The sequence below is a fragment of the Lithobates pipiens genome, unplaced genomic scaffold (genome assembly GCF_037356315.1).
Source record: "Lithobates pipiens isolate NorthernLeopardFrog02 unplaced genomic scaffold, aLitPip1_a1.2 Scaffold_13, whole genome shotgun sequence".
Lineage (NCBI taxonomy): Eukaryota > Metazoa > Chordata > Amphibia > Anura > Ranidae > Lithobates > Lithobates pipiens.
In genome coordinates, this window is record NW_027507718.1 from 439,002,234 (window position 1) to 439,024,267 (window position 22,034).

The window sequence follows — 22,034 nt, forward strand, 5'->3', positions numbered from 1 at the left end:
TGTCACTGGTCCCCAATAAGTTGCTTATCACCACCGTTACTAGTAAAAAATTAAAAATAAATAATAAATAAAAATATAGTGTAGTTTGTAGCCGTTATAACTTTTGCACAAACCAATCAATATACACGTATTGGGATTTCTTTATCACAATATGTAGCAGAATACATATTGGCCTAAATTAATGAAGAAATTAGATTTTTTATATTTTTGTTATAGGAGTGTTTTATAGCGTAAAGTAAAAAAAATATATATTTTTTTCAAAATTGTCACTCTTTTTGTATATAGCGCAAAAAATAAAAACCGCAGAGGTGATCAACTACCATCAAAGGAAAGCTCTATTTTTGGGAAAAAAAATAACACAAACTTTATCTGGGTACAGTGTTGCACACCATCGCTTTGTTAGTTAAAGTAATGCAGTGCCATATCGCAAAAAAATGGCCTGGTCATGAAGGAGAGTAAACCTTCTGAAGTTAAAAAATGGATTTATATACTGAATACAGTCATACAAATTACATACAGGTATTAGAATATATTATTTGTCACAATACGTCTTCTACATATGACCAGTGGTGGCCCGTCCATAGGGGCCCCCATCCATGTGTCCAGCCCCCTGACCTACATGCAGGATGCCAGACACATGAATTCCAATGGGGAATTTTTTATTCTTTTAAGCACATGATTAGAGCCAGAGGCTCTAATAGTCTTCAAATAAGGGTGAATATTTGATATTGTCACATTGATTCTGCCTCCTGGCCAATCAGGAAGCGGGTCCTGAGACCCGTTTTACAATTGGCTGAAAGGAGTAGCTACTCTATTGGTAAAAGGAGGAGGAGGGAGGAGACACACGGTGAGGAAACTGTTGTGATGGCGAGGGGGAGATGCAGGGGAAGCTGGTCGCCCATCGCCTAGAGGGAAGCACTGCCCGGGGTAAGTGTTGCAGGCAACCAACCGAGGGGGTGGGGTGGAGATTCACGACCGGGGGGTGTATTTGCACTGTTTGAACCCCCCCTAAAATATACCACCGGCCACCACTGCATCTGACCACTCTGAATTAGAAACACAAATAAAATGCTTTGTGTGTGGGTTGATTCTGCAGTACCTTCTGCACATTATTTCTGCAGTTTCTCTACATATGAATAAAGTGAATTGGCATCTATAAAGGAACAGACAGTCTTCTGTCATCAAATGTACTATTTAGCCTTATATTCCATCTAGACGAAAGGAAAGTCAGCGCGCTGTCAGTTTATGTTTCTCCTCGCATGTTTTGACATTGAATAGGTCCCTTTGTGCTATACATCAAGAATTATATGATATCTGTAGGTTCAGTTTTAAGTGAGATACACTCGGTGACATCACAATTAAACAGGTGTGATGAAGTACAAGCATTGCTGAAAATCCTTTTTTTCTCCATTGAAGCCAAACTCTAGGCTCCCCTTAAAAAGCACTCTATATAGAGATCAGGCAGTAAGAGAAAATGTGCAGAAACAAATTAAAGTGTATGTAAACCCTCACCTTGTAAAACAACCCATTCAGTTTAAAATGGAAATGAAAGACAAAACATTTGTGTATAGATAAAAAACAGAATTATAAAACTTTTTTTCTCCTTTTTTTATAAGTAATTGTATTCCTTCTGTTCTCAGCTGCACAAGAGATGGGGGAAGAGAAACATTGACTCATTGAACTTCCCAGCAAAAGGCTATACGGGGTGGGGGGGGGGGGGGGGGCAAGACATGTCTGACCATTGGAGGAGAGGAGGCTGAGTTCCCAGCACAGCCAGACAACTGACCACACTTTGCTCTCATGCCTAGTGTGGTCTGTTTTCAATAAGAAAGCAGAGGGACTGGCAGGATCACCAAGGAGTTCACACAAAGGAAGCAATACAGAGAAAACAGGATACTTTTTCTTACAAGTACATGGTACAGCAGGCACATATCAGGAATATGAAATGTTGGGTTTACAGAGAGGAAAAAAACAACTTTAATATTTGTTTCTATACTCTAAGCCCTTGTACACACGGTCGGAAATTTTGACGGAAAATGTCCGAACGGACCGTGTGTGGGCTCCATCTGACTTTTTCCGTCGGAATGTCCGACCAACAAAGTTTGAGAGCTGGATATAAAATTTTCTGACAACATGATCCGATCGGACTTTGTCCGATCGTTTGTAGAGAATTCCGATCAGACAAAGTGCCACGCATGCTCAGATCAAATTACGAGACCAAAGCTATTGGCTACTAGCCTGAACGTAGTCCCGTTGTAACGAACGAACGTCTCATCACGTTCCAAACAATCGGATTTTCCGACAACTTTGTCCAACTGTGTGTATGCAACACCAGTTTTGGACAAAATATGTTGGAAAAAATCTGACCGATTTTGTGGTCGGAATTTCCGACCGTGTGTACAAGGGCTTAGACAGCCTTTTTCAACCAGGGTGCCCAGGCACCCTGGGATGCCTCGAGGTTTCTTCAGGGGTGCCTTGGTAAAAGCCTAAAAATGGATCAAAAATTGTATACAAGCCAGCCGGCAGGTGAAGCGTGCCTTTTAATTACCCCAAGCCATGGGTTTTCATTATGCACCATTATGACTTTCGAGACTTTGGCATCCTAACCACCAGTGATGTCATCAGTTAATAAGGAGGATGTCTGTTGCCTCCACAGCATCCTTGTTTGACCCTCATTGGCCTCTCTTCCTCAGCACTGGGGTCACTGATGGAGAGAAATTGAGAGAGAGGAGAAACATAGGAATACTAGTCAGTATCAGTGTGCAAAAGTGTGTTTGCTTTGGAAGAATAAACCACCTCTAATGTTGGGTGTCCTACATGTGGATGTTATCGCATTATGTGACGTTATTAGAATAGTTTTTTTACATTTTAGAATGGGGTGCCTCAAGACTGTCCATAATTTTAAAGGGTGCCTTGAGATCGTCTATAATCTTAAAGGGTGTCTTAACTGAAAAAAGGTTAAGAAATACTGCTCTAAGATATCTATTGGGGTAATTGGCTGTTACTTGTCTTTTTCATTTATCTTTTTGTTGTAGGGATTTACGGGGCAATATGTTTGAGTGTGACTGCAAGGCCAAATGGCTGTTTTCTTGGCTAAAGATGACAAACTCCACCGTGTCTGATGTGGTTTGTGTTGGTCCTCCTGAATACCAAGGAAAGAAACTGAATGATGTGACAAGTTTTGATTCAGAATGCATAACAACAGGTAAGTTGGAGATTACATTTGTTCACTATAAGCAGAGAATTGCATAACTGGTCAGCTGTACCACCACAACACTCTTTTTAATCTGTGTTAGTTTAAATCTCATAATGTATATTTGGCATTTTAAAAGAGAAGTCCAAGCAAAAAATGTTATGACAGTAGAAGAGTTTCACCACAATCACTGGTTGGGTTAGGGAACATTGCTGAACATTACTGCAGTGTTTATACACAGTGTGTTGCTGTCTGAGAAATACTCACATTTTCTGCTAATACACAGTTGCCAACTTTTTAAAAATATTTTTAGGGACATTTTTTTTCTGTAGGCGGGGCATTCATTTGTAGACATTGTCTAGCAGAAGTGAAAAATGGGCGTAGTTTAAATAATGCTAAATAGTGGGTGTGGCAAAGGGAGTGTGGTTAAATAGAGTGTGAGATGACTTACATTGTGGAGAATGGGGTAATTGTAAATAGAGAATTTGGGTAGGGCAGCGTACAGAGGTCAGTAGTATGTATTGCAATGTTCAAGGGTCAATAGTATGTAGAGCAGTGTACAGGGATCAGTAGTATGTATTGCAGTTTACAGAGGTCAGTAGTATGTAGATCAGTGTACAGGGTCAGTATTATGCATTGCACTGTACATGGGCCAGTAGTATGTATTGCAGTGTACAGGGGTCAATAGTATGTAGGGCAGTGTACAGAGGTCAGCAGTAGGTAGGGCAGCATACAGAGGTCAGTAATATGTAGAGCAGTGCACAGGGGTCAGAAGTATGTATTGTAGTGTACTGGGGTCAGTAGTATGTAGAGCAGTGTACAGAGGTTAGCAGTATGTATAGCAGTGTACAGAGTTCAGTAGTATGCAGGGCAGTGTACAGAGGTCAGTAGCATGTAGAATAGTTTACAGGGGTCAGTAGTATGTAGGGCAATGTACAGAGGTCAGTAGGATGCAGGGCAGTATCTAGGGGTCAGTAGGATGTAGGGCAATGTACAGAAGTCAGTAGTATGTAGGGCAGTGTACAGCGGTCAGTAGGATGTAGGAAAGCGTACAGGGGTTAGTAGTATGTAGAGCAGTGTACAGGGTCCAGTAGTATGTAAGGCAGTGTACGGAGGTCAGTAGTATGTAGGGCAGCTTCCAGAGGGTTATAGTATGTAGGGCACCCTAGTACAGCCATTGGTTTCTATATCACCCACTGCTTCCCCCCTCACAAAAAAAAAAATGGAAGACTACTCAATCACAAAGCCCCTCCCCAGATCACATGAGAAGCTGTAGCAGACATTTAAACTACCTGACCTGGGCTTGACGATAGATGACGCTGGCTGTGGTTCTGTTTGTCTGGGTCAGTTGGTTCGCTCCCTCACTCTACTTGCCTCTCTGCTCCGTCTCTTCTCCACAGTCCTCTGCTCCACCTCACCACATCCCCACTTTATTAAGAACTCAGGCCTCTGGCTGCCCCGCTCGCTCCAGATCACTCCCCTCCTCCGGCTAGACTCTCAGTATGCATCACTGCTCCTCTTGCTCCCGGTCGGATCCCCACAGCAGTCGTTGACACTGATAGTCTGCGCTGCTCAAGACATCACCAGCCAGCGTGATCACCCTTGGCTGGTCATGCCTCCTCAGCACTCACCAATCTGCGTTTGGACAGGCAGCACCTGACTTCCAGGAGGTGGGGAGGAGGTAGGGAAGGGATTACAGTGTTTTTTCACTGCCTGGGACAGAAGTACATTTTTGGGATTTTGCCAAGGACCAACACATAGCGGGACATAGGTCAGATTTTCAGGACTGTCCTGCACAATTCAACACTTTTGGCAACAATGCTAGTAAGTAGCCAAAAGCTTTATGGAAAAGTATTTTCTTTCAAAGGGCTTGCCGCATGCATTTTACAAAATCCATGTAACTTTTACAGAGATAATTCAACTTTATTTACTTTATTTACAGATTTTGTTGTCCACCAGATATTGGCCTATCAGTCTGTGTCAATGGATACATTTCAGTATAAGAATGATGTATTTGTGTCAATAGCACAACCAAGCATGGAGAACTGCATGATTCTTGAGTGGGACCACATTGAAATGAACTTTAGAAGCTACGACAATATAACAGGTACTGTAATAAATTGATTCTTTTAATGTCTGGCTAATGGCTACATCATCCCTCAACTGGCATGTTAGATTTAGGTGGATGAGAATGGTTTAAAGCACAGGTGGGCTGATTAAAGCACACTGACTATTCAGAAATGTGCATACCTATGTTTTTGACCTGCAAAATAAAGAAAGATGAAGCAAATAGAAAATACTTTGAACCACCAACGCCAACCTCAAAACAAAATATTAGTTTTGAAGCTTAGACTTTATAGTGATCAATAGCTCAAAGCTCTTCTGGGGCAAGTTGAGTAATTTCAGTATGATTATGATCGTTGTTAGAAGTAATTATGTAGTCAATATAATTTCACAAGTTCAAGTTGACTGGGGATTTAAAAGCTTCATATACTGTAAGGCTGCTTTCACACTGGGGCGGTATTCAGGCGTTACAGCGCTAAAAATAGCGCCTGTGTAACGCCTGAAAAAAAACGGCCCCTTTAACTCCAGTGTGAAAGCCGGAGGGCTTTCACACTGGAGCGATGCGCTGGCAGGACGGTGAAAAAAGTCCTGCTAGCCGCATCTTTGCAGCGGTGAAGGAGCGGTGTATTCACCGCTCCTAAACCGCTCCTACCCATTGAAATCAATGGGACACCGCGGCAATACCGCCGGCAAAGCGCCGCTACAGCGGCGCTTTGCGGGCGGGTTTAACCCCTTTTCGGCCGCTAGCGGGGGTTAAAACCACCCCGCTAGCGCCCGCACACCGCCGCTAAAACGACGGTAAAGCGCCGCTAAAAATAGCGGCACTTTACCGCCGACGCCGCTCCCGCTGCAGTGTGAAAGCAGCCTAATTCATCTGCAACACCTAGCACTTGGTGCTCTGCAGTGTTAATTTTGAAGTCATATTTCGACCTAGTTTTAGTCATAGTCTTTTGACTAAAATACTTAATCTCCAGTACATTTAATACAACTAAAAACATTTTAGTTGACTAAAATCGAATGGGTTTAGTTAAATATTAATGCATTATTAATTAAGCATTTCCCTATAATTCTCATTAGATACTCCTGGAGTAAAAAAATCTAATAATATGTTATAATTTATGATATTAAGGTTTGAACATGCACTATAGACACATATTTAGCTGTTGAGTTTTATAACCAGTGTTAGATCAAATATTCAAATAGTCAATAGTCAAATTTCAATTTAGTTTTAGCCATAGTCTTTTGACTAAAATGCCATTTTAGTTGTATTTTTTTTCTGAATTGTTTTAGTTTTTTAACACTTTTTTTAGACACGTTTAACGCTGGTGTTCTGTCTAATGTGTATATTAGATATTTGTAATTTACAATAGTTCTATTCTAATGAATCATTCGTTTTACTAGTGAAGGTAATACATATAATTTATTTTAATTTAAAGCCTAACTCCAGCCAATACTCTTTTGTTAGTTTAGAGATAGACTGGAGAATTAAAAACTTCTCTGTTTATTGCCATCAGTGGTTCCAATGGAAATGTTTCCATTTGTATGTTCATTACTGGGACAATATGTGAGGGGAATCTCATAAAAAAAGGCACATAAATCACGCAGACATATAAAAGCACAGACAATTAACATCTTTTTGTCAAATTTCCTATCCTGGCAGAATGTTCATTTATTTTTTGGTCATTTTACAATAAAAATATTTGTGCCAGTTGTACAATATATATCTTACTAAACACCCTGGAATATCTTCTTTTCTTTTGTGTTGTCTTTTAGAGGATTTTGTATTTTAAAGATAATTTGGTGCTAGAAAATTAACCATTAAAAAAAAAAAAAGTACATATAAAGCTGTTCATAGATGGATCTAAGTTCAGCAGAGACCAGCCAAATTTCGCTCCATGTGTAGCTGTTACTGTTCACCAGAAGTCGATCGTTAGAAAAGGCTGGCTTTTGATCACATAGCAATAACATAACTGTGTATCTAAACTTATATGTAGTTGAATGCCTTGTAATCAGAAAAAATTGAAAAAATTATTTATTGAATACTTTAGTATTTATTATACTGACCATTCTGACATTCATAGACATTCATAGACATTTGTAGCTTTCATAGAAGGTGACTTTTGCATATTATTTTTTTGCATTATATACTCATTTTAATTGTCTTGGTCTAAAAGAAAACTTGGTGTTCGAAAGCCAGCTTACAAACTAAATGGTTTTGCAAACGTAACCTTATATCTTTTTTGGACAGGTCAGTCCATCGTTGGATGCAAAGCCATACTTATCGATGACCAGGTGTTCATGGTGGTAGCTCAGCTGTTTGGTGGCTCTCATATATACAAGTATGATGAAAGTTGGGCCAAGTTCACCAAGTTTCAAGACATTGAAGTCTCCCGTATATCCAAACCCAATGATATTGAACTTTTTCAAATTGAAGGTGAAACATTTTTTGTAATTGCTGACAGCTCAAAGGCTGGGCTGACTACAGTGTATAAGTGGAATGGGAAAGGGTTTTATTCCTATCAGTCTCTCCATGAATGGTTTCGAGACACTGATGCAGAATTAGTTGAAATTGATGATAAACCTCATCTTGTGCTATCCAGTCGGTCTCAAGTACCTCTTATTTTGCAGTGGAACAAAATTACAAAGAAGTTCACCCCCCATAGTGACATTCCAAATATGGAAGACGTTCTAGCAGTTAAGAGCTTCAAGATGAAAGATGAACTTTATATTGCATTGACCAGATTTATTGGGGACTCCAAAATCATGAGATGGAACGGAAAGCTATTTGTTGAGATTCAGGCTTTACCATCCCGTGGAGCAATGGCATTACAACCCTTTAATTTTAAAGATAGGCATTACTTAGCATTGGGCAGTGATTATACTTTTTCACAGATTTACCAGTGGGATCCTGAGAAGAAGACTTTTGAGAAGTTTAAAGAGATCTATATCCAAGCACCTCGTTCTTTCACAGCGGTATCAACCGATCGACGGGATTTTGTATTTGCCTCCAGCTTTAAAGGGAATACTCAGATTTTTGAACATGTCATTGTTGACCTGAGCTTGTAAAATGTTAATCAACAATCAGACTAGCTCAACAAAATGTCCCTAGAAGAGGAACAGAAAAACACTGATGTATGTATGAGCTACATACAATGCTGTGAAAAAGTATTTGCCCCCTTTCTGCTTTTCCTATTTTTTTGCATATTTGTCACACTTAAATGATTCAGATCATCAAACGAATTTTATAATTACACAAAGATAACCCGAGTAAATACAAAATGCAGTTTTTAAATGATGGTTTCACTTATTAAGGCAAAAAAAGCTGTCCAAACCTGCCTGGTTTTATGTGAACAAGTAATTGCCCCCTACACCTAAACTGGTTGTGCCACCCTTGGCAGCAACAACTGCAATCAAGCATTTGCGATAACTGGCAATGAGTCTTTCTGTGGAGCAATTTTGGCCCACTCTTCTTTGCAGAATTGTTTCAATTCAGACACATTGGAGGGGTTTCCAGCATGAACGGCCTGTGTAAGGTCATGATACAGCATCTCAATTGGATTTAAGTCTAGGCTTTGACTAGGCCACTCCAAAACCTACATTTTGCTCTGTTTGAACCAATTTGAGGTAGACGTGCTGTTGTGTTTTGGATCACTGTCCTGCTCCATAACCCAAGTGCATTTGAGCATGAGGCCTGAGGGCAGGACATTCTCCCTTAGGATTTTCTGGTAGAGCTCAGAATTCATGGTTCCATCAATTATCTTAAGTTGTCCAGGTCCTGAAGCTGCAAAGCAGCCCCAGACCATCACACTACCACCACCATGTCTGACTGTTGGTATGATGTTCTTGATATGAAATGCTGTATTAGTTTTATGCTAGATGCAATGGGACACACCTTCCAAAAAGTAAATTTTTTGTCTCTTCGGTCCACAGAATATTTGCCTAAAAGTCTCGGGGATAATCAAGATTTTTTTTTTGGTAAATGTGAGATGAGCCTATGTGTTCTTTTTGGTGAGCAGTGGCTTTGTCCTTGGAACTCTCCCATGGATGCAATTTTTCTTATTGTTGAATCATGGACACTGATCTTACCTGAGGCAAGTGACCTCCTTGATGAGTTGTTGTTATGCTCTTGGAGTAATTTTTGTAGGCCGGCCACTACTGGGAAGGATCACTACTATTCCAAGTTATCTCCATTTGTGGATAATGGCTCTCCCTGTGGTTCACTGGAGTTCCAAAGCCTTAGAAATGTCTTTTAAACCCTTCCTAGACCCATGCATGTACATTACTTTGTTTCTAATCTGTTCTTGAATTTTCTTAGATTATGGCATTATGGGTGGCTTTTTTTTCCCAAAAATTGTGGTTAATCACAGTTCATTCATGATTCAGCATGGGAGGGGGCAATTCCTTTTTCACATAGGGCCAGGCAGGTTTGAACGGCTTTTTTCCCTTAATAAATGAAATAATAAATTAAAAACTGCATCTTGGATTTACTTGGGTTATCTTTGTGTAATATTAATATTTGTTTGATAATCTGAATCATTTAAGTGTGAGAAATATGCAAAAAAAAAAAAAATCAGAAGGGGGGAAATACCTTTTTACTGCACTGTATGTGTACATAAACCTAATCTGCATTTTTGAGAGCATACCTTGGTTATTGGCATGACACTGTTCATTTATCATTTTTAATAATTTTCAATCATTTTGTAACCAATGCTGAGAAACTGCTTGGGAACCAATCTAACAAACATAGGCAGATATAATTTTTGAGATGTCAAAATAAGCTATTTCCGTATTATATATATTTACTCACTTGCTATAGAGGAGCCTTTAGTAGTCAGTAACTCTGGAGCTATTTTATTAAAATAAGTTTGCAAACCCAAATTTGGGACTTGCTGTGCATGCAAAGATGCAAATTACCTGAAACTTTTAGCTGCTTTTAAGTTGCCCATGCCTGTTGACATACAGTTTGCAAGATTATCAAACTTTGTCATACCTGCTTATGGCCAAATTGGAAAGATACAACCATTCAGTTCCATGGCTGAATATTCATATCATTTTGGTGATAGTAGCAGCAGTGGTCATGCAAAGACCACATACTGTATACACTAGCATATACTCACATTGTATGACTTGTCCATTATGGCTGATTGTTGTCATTCACTTATTGACAGGGAGCAGGAAGGAGCAATAATCTGTATATTAGATTGAAATGGGCTAATGGAGTTTTGTCCCCTGTATATAGACCCCTTGTAGTAAGAAAAACCTAAGAGCCAGAATTTGCTTACAAGATCAACCCAACCAAAGTAATATTTAATTTACAGATAGTCTATTATGGACACAGATGCCCAGTGGATTCTTATATTACTTGATGACTTTAGTGTTGAGTTCTCCCTGTGGCAGTTCTTGGAACATTTACAACCCACTATGAACTTTTAATCCATATGTTACAAGAGTGGCACTCTATGCGTCCTGATGCATTTCACAGAAAGTAATGTAATTAAAACATGCAGAGAGAGGGGAAATGCCAAAGTAGATATTGAGTCTGGGAACTCAACTACAGGGATCTACAGAGCACTAACCATCAGAGTCCCCATGATAAATAGGGAACTGGTAGGCAATTTAATTCCTCAGTATCTTCAAAAAATGTTAAAAAATCTGATTTGGTTGGTCTGACTCTTTATCTGTACGGTAGAGGTGCAATGCAATGTATACTCTATTACTTATAGCCATTTTTTCTTGTAGGAATATTTTTATGGTTGTATTTTTTGTATGCTTTCTTTTCTAAACTTGAACTAAAATATTTGAAAACTATAGATAGAAATTATATTTCTCAAATATAATATTGCAGGTTAAAATGCATAGCTTGTACATTTCCTGCTATAGTTAAATGTAAATCTGGTATCCTCTACAGGTACACTGATCATTTGAGAAAATATTCATTTTTTAGCATGACCCACCCCTGAATAAACTAACAAAAATAAGCTTACAAGTGCAGAATCTTTCAAATAGACTTAAGAAATCAAAATTGTTGATTATTAAAGGGTGAGACTTACAATCTACTACAGCATACTGACTACAATCCAGCCTTTTCTGATATTGGAGCACCAGCTTCAACTAGGAGGTTAGTAATTGGTTCCTGTGTGTCCTGTGCCTCAAATTTGGCCCATCACAATGACAGTCAACATCGGTGACCACATGTGAGGCACAGGAGTGAGAAGGGGGTAAGTCAACCTAGTTGACGTTGGTATTTGTACTTCTGGGGTGCTCTTAAAGATAAGATAAGTGAGGCAGCATGAAGGCACCTAGTGGTGCCTGTTACACCAGACAGATTTTCTACCATTACGCCTAGTATAAAGTATGTTCATCTTTGGGGTAAATGTTTACATTTGCAAAAAAATAAAAAAATTATAAATGTTTCACAATTGCTGACACATTTAATTTATCTCAGTGGCTGCTGCTACACTGTGGGGTTGATTTACTAAAACTAGAGAGTGCAAAATCTGGTGCAGCTGTACATGGTAGCCAATCAGCTTTTAACTTCAGCTTCTTCAGTTAGGCCCCTTTCACATGGGGCGGATCAGTAATGATCCGCCCCGTGATGATCCGCTCACTCAGCGGGGATCGCTCCGTTGTCCCCGCTGAGCCGGCGACGGACAGGGCGGTCACCGCACACTGTGCAGGGACCGCCCTGTCAGCTCTTCGCTCTCCTCTATGGGGATCGGATGAGCACGGACCGTCTGTCCGTGTTCCTCCGATCCGCTCTGCAGACGGATAGAAAAATAGGATTTTCCTCCGTCTGCAGAATCGGACAATAGCGGAGGCGGACAATAGTGGGTGTCTGCGGATATTCATCCGCAGACACCCGCTATCCCATAGGGATGCATGTATGTCCGTATTTCATCCGCAAACGGATGGATGAAATACGGACATACTGTCCGCATGTGTGAAAGGGGCCTTAAGCTTTGAAACTAAAACCTGGGAGCGCAGACCAGCACTAGGTTTTGTACTCTCTAGTTTTAGTAAATCAACCCCTGTGCGTGTGATTGATTTCTCTTCAGATATACACAGTATTGAGGATCCTCTGTAAACTTTATTTTCTTGGCGTCAGGAAAACTTGTCGGAAGTGATTTATACTGATAACAAAGGAACAATGCAGCAGACAGACTTGACACAGTGCTCTTAATTGAGACATACTATAGAAGAGTTTGCTTTGTTCATATTTCCTGTCTGAGGTTTACAACCGCTTTAAGGTTGTCACCTGGTGGTACATAGTTAAATCCAGATTAGCACGCCTCCATCCCTCGCTTACTAATGCAATGCAGAAGGAAATGTACTGCATATCTGGTGGACTTGTCCAATGTTAAGCATATTCTTGACCAAAGTGTTCAAATGTCTACATACTTTATTTAATTGCCCTTTCCCTACAGACACCTGGTTTGCACATCTCAATCTACCCGTTCTTACCAAACCCCAATTTCAATTAGCTACATATAGTTTATATTATTAGCTGCTAAACAAACCACTGCAAGATCCTGGAAGAAACAATTCACACAATTTGTGCAAGTCAGGCAACACATAGATTGATTCTTTATGAACAAGACACCTGGACACTGACAAGAAATGTATTTTGCCGCTTGGCCCTTCCGGTACACTAATATCCATAAAAAATTTTTCTCATGTACTACTTTTTTTTTTAATAGAGGAGATTTGGCTCTCCCCCTATCCTCCTCCCTGGCCTAGGCGAATGATGTTAGTGTCCCCGGTGCATCCTAGGATATGTGACGTGCATATGTCAGGAGGCATTGGGAGCACTACAGTCATTCCATCCTTTAATGGAGGAGGGGGGAGCCTAGTGGCACTTTATCAGGAGGCAAAACCTGAATCCAGGAGAGCCAGCAGCTTCCCAATGTTGTCACAAGGGGACATGGCAGCACGGCACCTGAGCAGTGGCTGCAGAGAAGAAGATCACAGCAGGACAATGCTGGATGTGCTGGGTGGGTGACTAACTGAACTGTCAGGAACCCAGCATCAGGTAGGCAGGGGAAAAAAATTGTAGGGAGGAGAGTGAAGTTCCTTTTTAATTGTAAAGAGGGAAAGAAAATTGACCCATTCTTGTAGTTTATAGGCAAATTTTGGCTGTAGGTACTAAGCTGGGGCAAAACTGTCCTGTACAATTAAGGGCTTGTTCACACATAGTGCAGTGACTGGCATTTTCCACACTAGATAAATGCCAGTCACCGCGGGGGGTACATAGAAAACTCATTCACACTACAACGTAGCCGGGGGGTGTGGCGAGCTGTGTTAAAATGCAGACATGTAGCATTTTGCCGCAACGCACAAAAAGTCAATGCATGTCATCACAATGCGCTACTGTGTGGAAACATGAATGAAGTGTCACTTTGCGACATTTCAGATGAAGTTTAAAATAATAAGGAAAAGCTGACATGGAGCCCCCACACCACAGCTCAATGCTAGGGGGAACTGACAGCTGTCTGCATGCTAAAACAGATTGTTTAGCATGCTGGCAGTCTGAACAGCCCTAAGGTCAATAGGCAGAAGAAAACTGCACCTCATGCCTAATCTTAGCTAAACTTAGGGCACGTTCACACTGCCCTGGTGCAGTTTCCCCGCAGCCCAGGTGCAGTGCAGTGTACTCGTGGTTCTGTTTTTGTGTGGTTTACCCACACTTTCCCATAGACATCTACCCTGTTTCCCCTAAAATAAGACCTAGTGTGATTGTCGGTGATAGCTGCAATAAAAGCCCTACCCCCCAAATAAGCCCTAGTTAAAGTCCTTGTAGGTCTTCTTTTCAGGGTAGGGCTTATTTTTGAGGAAACAGAGTAGGGCTTATTTGGGTAGTAGGGCTTATATTGCAGCCAACACCGACAATCACGCTAGGTCTTATTTTAGGGGAAACAGGGTATTAGATTAGGAGTTTTTGGTGCCTTTTCTGAAAGTGCACCAAAAGTCCCACATGTTGCATTTTTAGTGCGCTTTCAGAAAATGCACCAAAAATGCCCAATCTAATAGAAGTCTATGAGAAAGCATGGGTAACCCACGCAAAAACTACTTATACACTGCACTGTGGGGTAAGCACCCCAGAGCAGTGCTAAATGGGCCTTAGTTAAAACTGTTGGAAACCATACAAGGTCTGCATCCAGGAGTTCCAGGTGTTTGCACATGGCCACCTGTACAAGTTAATGACTTGCTATAGTTATAGTCTGGTGATTGCACATATGAGCATTTACCAGCATGGCCACAGTATATAACCCTCTATGCTAGTATAAAGGATTCCTTAACCACTTGCCGCCCGCCCTATTACAAATTGACGGCGGCAAAGTGGTTTCATTATCCTAACCGGACGTCATATGACGTGATTAGGATAATAAGCCGCTGCGCGCCCCCGGGGGCGCGCATCGCGGCGATCGTTGTTGCGGGGTGTCAGTCTGACACCCGGCAACTACGATCTCGGTAAAGAGTCTCCGACGGAGACTCTTTACCATGTGATCAGCCGTGTCCAATCACGGCTGATCACAGTGTAAATGGGAAGAGCCGGTGATCGGCTTTCCCTCACTCGCGTCTGTCAGACGCGAGTAGAGGAGAGCCGATCGGCTGCTCCTCTGACAGGGGGGGGTCTGTGCTGATCGATTATCAGCACAGCCCCCCCGAGGATGCCCACACTGGACCACCAGGGACACCACTAGACCACCAGGGAAAAGGTAATAAAAATCCATAATCCTCCCTAGACCACCAGGGTGCCAGTCAGCACAATGGGTGCCAATCAGTGCCCATAATGGATGCCAATCAGTGGCCACAATGGGCATCACTGATTGGCATGCATTATTGTTTGGCACTGATTGGCATCCATTACTATAACACCGATGCCGCCTATTTGTGCCCACCTGTGCCGCCTATGAGTGCCCACCTGTGCCGCCTGAGTGCCCACCTGTGCCGCCTGAGTGCCCACCTGTGCCGCCTATGAGTGCCCACCTGTGCCGCCTATCCATGCCCACCTGTGCCGCCTATCTATGCCCACCTGTGCCGCCTATCTATGCCCACCTGTGCCGCCTATCCATGCCCACCTGTGCCGCCTATCCATGCCCATCCGTGCCGCCCATCCGTGCCAGCTATCAGTGCCAATTTGTGCCACCTATCAGTGTCCGTCCGTGTCGCCCATCCGTGTCGCCCATCCGTGTCGCCCATCAGTGCCGCCTATCAGTGCCACTTCATTGGTGCCACATTGGTGCCCATCAGTGTAGCCCCATCAGTGCCCATCAGTGAAGGAGAAAACATACTTATTTACAAAGTTTTGAAACTGAAACAAAAAAAAACATTTTTTTTTTCAAAATTTTCGGTATTTTTTTATTTGTAGCGCAAAAAATAAAAACCGTAGAGGTGATCAAATACCACCAAAAGAAAGCTCTATTTGTGGGAAAAAAATGATAAAAATTTCATTTGGGTACAGTGTAGCATGACCGCGCAATTGTCATTCAAAGTGCGACAGCGCTGAAAGCTCAAAATTGGTCTGGGCAGGAAGGTGTTTAAGTGCCCTGTATTGAAGTGGTTAATAGCTACCTACAACGTTAGAATAATGTTTATGATCAAATCTACTGCCAGGAATATTAAATGGTATTATGAAGGTTAAAGCAAAAGGGCTGATTTACTAAAGGCACATAGACTGCACGCTTTGCAAGTGCAGTTGCACTGATTTTCTCCAGCTTGGTAAATGTGGTATAGCTCTGTTGATTTTCATCATCCAATCATGTGCAACCAAACATGCTTTTTTTCAGTTTTCCTTGCACCTGATTGAGTATCCTTTACAAAGTGAAGCTTTACCACATTTCCAAGGAAAATGAGTGCAACTGCACTTACCAAGCGCACAATCTATTTGCCTTTAGTAAATCAAACCCCTAATATATGGTCCATTCACTTAAAACCAAGGTCACTTTAATAAAATTTGAGGCAGTAACTGTGTAGGTGGAACTTTCAATTATCCTTTAAAAAATAACAGAATGTCACTTTTTTTAAAATAAATCTGTATATAATGCACTGATTCTCATAAATAGTTTGTTTATGCATCTTGTTTATTACAATCCAGTATGTGATGAAACTTGTATAGGGCAGTGAGTATACTGTGTGTTTTCTTAGTTTATTCTAACCTTAATCTGAATGTACTATGCAGAAAAGAACATCTCTAATGCCGCGTACACACGAGCGGACTTTTCAACATCCAAAGTCCGACGGACTGATTCCGTCAGACTATTCGATCGTGTGTGGGCTGCAACGGACTTTTGATTCGCAAAAGTCTGACGGACTTTAGAAATGGAACATGCTTTAAATTTTTCCGATGTAACTCCACCGGACCCGGTCCCTTCGAAAAATTCGCTCGTGTGTGTGCTACTCCGACGGACTAAAACCGACGCTAGGGCAGCTATTGGCTACTGGCTATGAACTTCCTTATTCGAGTCCAGTCGTACGTCATCACGTTCGAATTCGTCGGAGTTTGGTGTGATTGTGTGTGGCCAAGTCCGCTCAGTCGAAAAGTCCGTCAGAACTCTGTCGGAACTCCAGCAGAACTCCGGCAGGACTCCTTCGGAAGTCTGTCGGACATAAGTCCTCTCGCGTGTACGGGGCTTTAGCCAACAACTGAGATTTCCACTTTAAAAAAGGAGATTTGCTACAATTTATAAAATGCACTAATGTAAATGTAGTTTATATAAAACAACAGTTTAATACAGATTATATAACCTAATAGAAACATTTTATGATTGTACATATATTTATCTTTTTGGTACATTAATATGTTTTTAGTGGTATGCTGTTAGGAATCTATGCACTGGTACAAATAAAATAATCACAGTTCAGTAATGATTGGTCTTTTTTTTCTTTTTTTTTCCAGTTAATATTAAAAAAGTGGTGATGATGAGGGATTTACATTCTTTTCTACGTATATGATATGTTTTTTCCCAGTACAATTTACTGTACCTATCTCATATATTGCTTTCCACAATGACTTCGCCCCAGCACATATTGATATTTCCTTTTTTTGAACTTAATATGTGACTGTAAAGGGCCGTACATAGCCTTATGTCGAAGGAGCAAAACCAAGAACCGTCATCGGATTGTTAGTACAGCGGCTCCTCCTGAGCTCCTCCATATTTTTTAAATTCAGCCCGCTGGGTTAAATGGAAAAAAAAACCTGCTAGTGTGTACCAAGCTTAAAGAGGAAGTAAAGGCTATTTAAAAAAAATGCAACCTGCAAGGCAAAGGCATAATGAGCTAATATGCATAGCATACTAGCTCATTATGAATAACTTACCTGAGAACGAAGCCTCCGAAGCGGTCCTCCGTCTTCATCTTCGCCGATGCCAAGTATCCCAGAGTGATTTCCGGGTCTCGCTGCTCCGGCGCTGTGATTCGCCGGAGCCACGATGACGTCACTCCCACGCATTCGCACGGGAGCCGACACGAATGGTATATCGCAGTGATCTGCGGCCTGCTCTGTGCGCCTGCACGCCGCTGTCTACAGCGCATGAGCGGTGCCTGTCTTTTGGTAAATATCTCCTAAACCGTATAGGTTAGGAGATATTTCTTGGACCTACAGGTAAGCCTTAATCTAGGCTTACCTGTAGGTCAAAGTGGTTTGTAAGGGTTTACAACCACTTTAAGACTTCATTTACAAGGAAATCTCCAGTAGGGATTCAAGCCTTCTCCCATTCAACTATAAAATGGTTTCTACTCTTATGTCCCTGTTGGAGAGATTTCCAGTCTTTTCCTGTCCTGAAGACAATATTCACAAAAGTTCTAACTCTTCCCTGCCCTATCCTAAAAAGCAAACTAACAAAAAAAAAGGCTTTGGTATGAACAGGTATGAATGCCAAGCATGTGTAAGGTCATATAGCCCAGACACCCTAGGGCAGAAGTAGTCAGAATATTGTACTTGGAAACTTCCTAAGGCCTGCAAACCTCATAATTAAAAATTCATTCACGTGGGCGGGGGGGGGGGGTTGTAAAGACAAGTGGCGGAGCCATAGATTTTCCGCCTCTCTGATTATTTATCTAAAATCTAAAGAAATGCATGCAATGCTTTGCTTGTTGCATTTGGTAGACAGCAGTGTAATCAAATGCAACCAATTTAAGGCCACACTTCAACAACTCTGCCTCTGTCAATGCACATGTATGCAGCATGGTAGTTCAACCTTTTTTGGAGTTAAAACAGGTGGGGTTAAAGCAGAAGGTAACATATCCCCTACCAACTGCCTGTCCACAGCGGATCACTTTTCTGAGGGGCGGCAAGGGCTGCCACACACCAAAACAAGCCCTTGTATAGTACACTGGCCTCTAAGCACTGTCACAGGGGAATGGGCCATATGATTATCCATACCTAAACATACCAGCTTGTAGGTAGGTGCACAGAGGTGTATAATAATTCACAAAGAGTTCAAGTGCAATCAGTAGAACTTGTGTTGTAGCAAAGGCAGAACTTGCATTGCAGAAAAGGCAGAACTTGTATTATACTCAAGGCAAACAGTTTACAACAAACTGGGTGGGAGAGGACCCAACTGGGAGCACTCACGAATACCAACAGCATGTAGCGAAGCAGGTATCAGGCAAACTGAACGCATCTGTTTGGAGGGGCAAAATGTGGCTTGGCTATCTCAAATCCAAACAGGAAGATGTCCAGGCAATTGTGAGCCCTAAGCTTTCCCTTCTCATACGGAACCTCTGCCTGCTGCTAATACTGTCCCTGACAGATGGGGAACCTGTCCCTACACTACCCACACATGAATGAGTGCCAAACCCTGGGGAGCAGGGACTTAAAAAGATTCTGCTGACCCAAGATGGCCACCAAAGGTCACCTAGAAGCAGTGCAGCAAACCGGAACACTGTCTCCAGGAGCCAGGAAGCCACGAGTTTCCCCTGACTTCCTCTCCAAGCTGTGACACCACTCTTGTCAGGTGCCACCTACAGTGGAGGAAGCAGACTGCACCTGCCTACAAGCTGTTGAGGAGTAAGCAAATGGGTGTGTGGTTGGGTGCTGGTAAGGTGTGTATAACAGGAGGTAGCCCTTTACAGAAACACTGTTAATCTAATGTGCATGGGCTCACTTTTTTTAAAGCCTACACATGGAAATAAAGGCATGCAAACCTGTGATATAGTTAAAGGGCATACAGGAGAAAATGTGCTCTGCAAAACACTTTGGGCATCACACAGGGAGGTTGTATGCTGTTATTGAGTTTCTATGGGTATTGGAAGAGGCAGTGAGGTACTGATGTCACTAAACATATCAGCCTCCAATGTTCGCTACAGCTTAATGGGAACTGCCCAGATCACATGTTCTAGTGTATGATATAGCAAGAGTGCTAGCTGCGGAAAAATAATGTAAAAGATACGCTGATTAGGCATAAGGACTGCCACAGTGGAAAATAAAATTGCCTCAATTTTTTATTTTTTTCTGCCACGGTTACAGACTTACTCATTCAGTAATAACCATAAAAGCAGTGTCCCATAATTCACATGTAGAGCAGGTGGCAGGGTGGTTGTCACGTCCTCCATGCTTTGCTCCATGTTGGGCACCACACAAGGGTTAAATGAGAGGCCTACACTGGGGTGGGCTCTTCTGGGCTAAACTAGGCATTTTGTACCTTTATTTGAGCCAAGCTCACAACCCGGACAGATGATTAACATGTATGAACTTTAGTAAATTCTTTTGTGCATTTAGGAGGGACATGTGGAGATTATCGGTATCACTGCTACCTCACTCCCAGTAACGCTATAGAGCCCCGCCGTGCACCTAGTGCTGACTCTATGCATGCACTTCACTTCTCTTAAAGCGGGAGTCTGCCGGGAGTCCGTTTTTTTTTTTTAAAAGCCAGCAGCTACAAATACTGCAGCTGCTGACTTTTAAAATAATGACACTTACCCGCCCAGCACGCCCGCGATGTCGCCACCCGAAGCCGATCTCTCGATCGTCTCTCGGGTGCTGCCGCCGCCATCTTGGGTATGGGAATCAGGAAGTGGAGCCTTTCGGCTTCATTTCCCGGTTCCCTACTGCGCATGCGCGGGTCACGCTGCGCAAAAAGGATTGTCCCCGCTGTCTCTGGGATCCGTGTGTTTCCCAGCAGGCAGCGGGGGACTTTCGGAAAGGGGCGTAGATTCTGCGGAAAGGGGCGTACCTTCTGCAGAATCTACACGGGAAGTGGGTGCAGATACCTGTACTGTACAGGTACCTGCACCCCCCTCCCCCCTGAAAGGTGCCAATTGTGGCGCCGGAGGGGGGGAGGATTCCAATGAGCGGAAGGTCCACTTTAGGGTGGACCTCCGCTTTAACTCTCTTCTGTACCTGTGTATAGGATGAGGGCCCCGGTGGTGCAGATCTGCTCCTGTTACTATAGGAGACAGATTGCAGGCGAAGGAGTGCTGACAACATCCCACCTGTCACATGTACACGTTTAACGACAGGCTGCTAGAGAAACCTTAGTTACCTTTGGTAACCACTTGTACGGATGTCTTCATATGCCAATGCACTTAGTGACCCAAGCTGTAGACTATATGTGCTGGTTACTTACATTGCCCCACTTTAGTAACTTCAGACCAGGCAAAGGCAAGATTTCAAAAGCTTTACTTAAGGAATAAATTAACATGATGGCAATCACAGGTAACGTTTTGGTATAAAGTGCAGACATTCCCCTAACATCCCTAGTCCCTAACTCAGGCTTGCGACTGCCTGCTTAGGAGAGAGCCCATGATCAGGAAAATCCATTAAGGTGATGCTCCAATACTATGGTGGCTTCATGGAGGACTGCCGGTCCCATAACTTCCCTACTGAGACAGCAAAGACCACTACCTGCCTACACATAGTTCATTCCATCTGGTTCCTGCCTATTCTTTTAGCTCCCTAAATTTAGGTTTGTATCATAGATTACAGCATAGATTTCTAAAAGCGGAGTTTCAGCCTGGGCGAAAAAAAATTAAAGTCCACAGTTACAAATACTGTAGCTGCTGACTTTTAATATAAGGACACTTACCTGTCCAGGGAGCCCATGATGCTGGCACGCAAAGCCGACCCGTCCCTTGGCTCTGGTTGCAGGCGCTGGCATCCTTACTAAGGGAAACAGGAAGTGAAGCCATGTGGCTTCACAGCCTGTTTCCTACTGCACATGCACGAGTCGCACTGCGATTTCTGAAGTAGGGGAGTACATATGATTTCAAAGGAATTACATTTTTGCCTGGAACTCCACTTTAGGTGAAAACTAGAATGATAGAATCTGGCTCAAGGTGGCACCACTTTTCCTCTCTCTTTTTTTTAAGGCATAGACCATTTTCTGTGAGAGATATAGATATATATATATATATATATATATATATATATATATATATATATATATATATATATATATGTGTGTGTATATATATATATGTATATATGTGTATATATATATATATATATATATATATATATAAATGTATGTATGTATGTATGTATATCAGTACATACAGTAATATATAAATATAAATATATATATATATATATATATATATATATATATATATATATATATATATATATATATATATATATCCCTCTTACAACATAAGGGTAAAGGCCCTGCCAATCTACAAACCCAAAACAAAGTTAAATTATACTGTATAAAATAAAATTTCTTCGAGTATACAGACTGCGGACGTAGAGTGCACATATATGGAGCTCAGAGTGATAAGTGGCAGCTAGTATAACAGGTTTGTCACACCCCTCCCTTGCAGGGTTCTGTAAAGCTGA

General features: G+C 41.9%; 1 protein-coding gene across 2 annotated transcripts in view; it reads left to right on the plus strand.

Moving 5' to 3' along the window:
* Positions 1 to 17,122, plus strand: part of LGI2 (leucine rich repeat LGI family member 2) — a 94,248-nt gene extending 77,126 nt beyond the window's left edge. For both annotated transcript variants that reach the window (XM_077477690.1, XM_077477691.1), the window contains 3 exons: positions 3,036 to 3,205; positions 5,136 to 5,300; positions 7,506 to 17,122. In XM_077477690.1, the coding sequence (XP_077333816.1) occupies positions 3,036 to 3,205; positions 5,136 to 5,300; positions 7,506 to 8,323 (1,153 nt within the window). In that variant the 3' untranslated portion in view covers positions 8,324 to 17,122. The remainder of the gene's footprint in view (positions 1 to 3,035; positions 3,206 to 5,135; positions 5,301 to 7,505) is intronic.
* Positions 17,123 to 22,034: the final 4,912 nt, after the last annotated feature.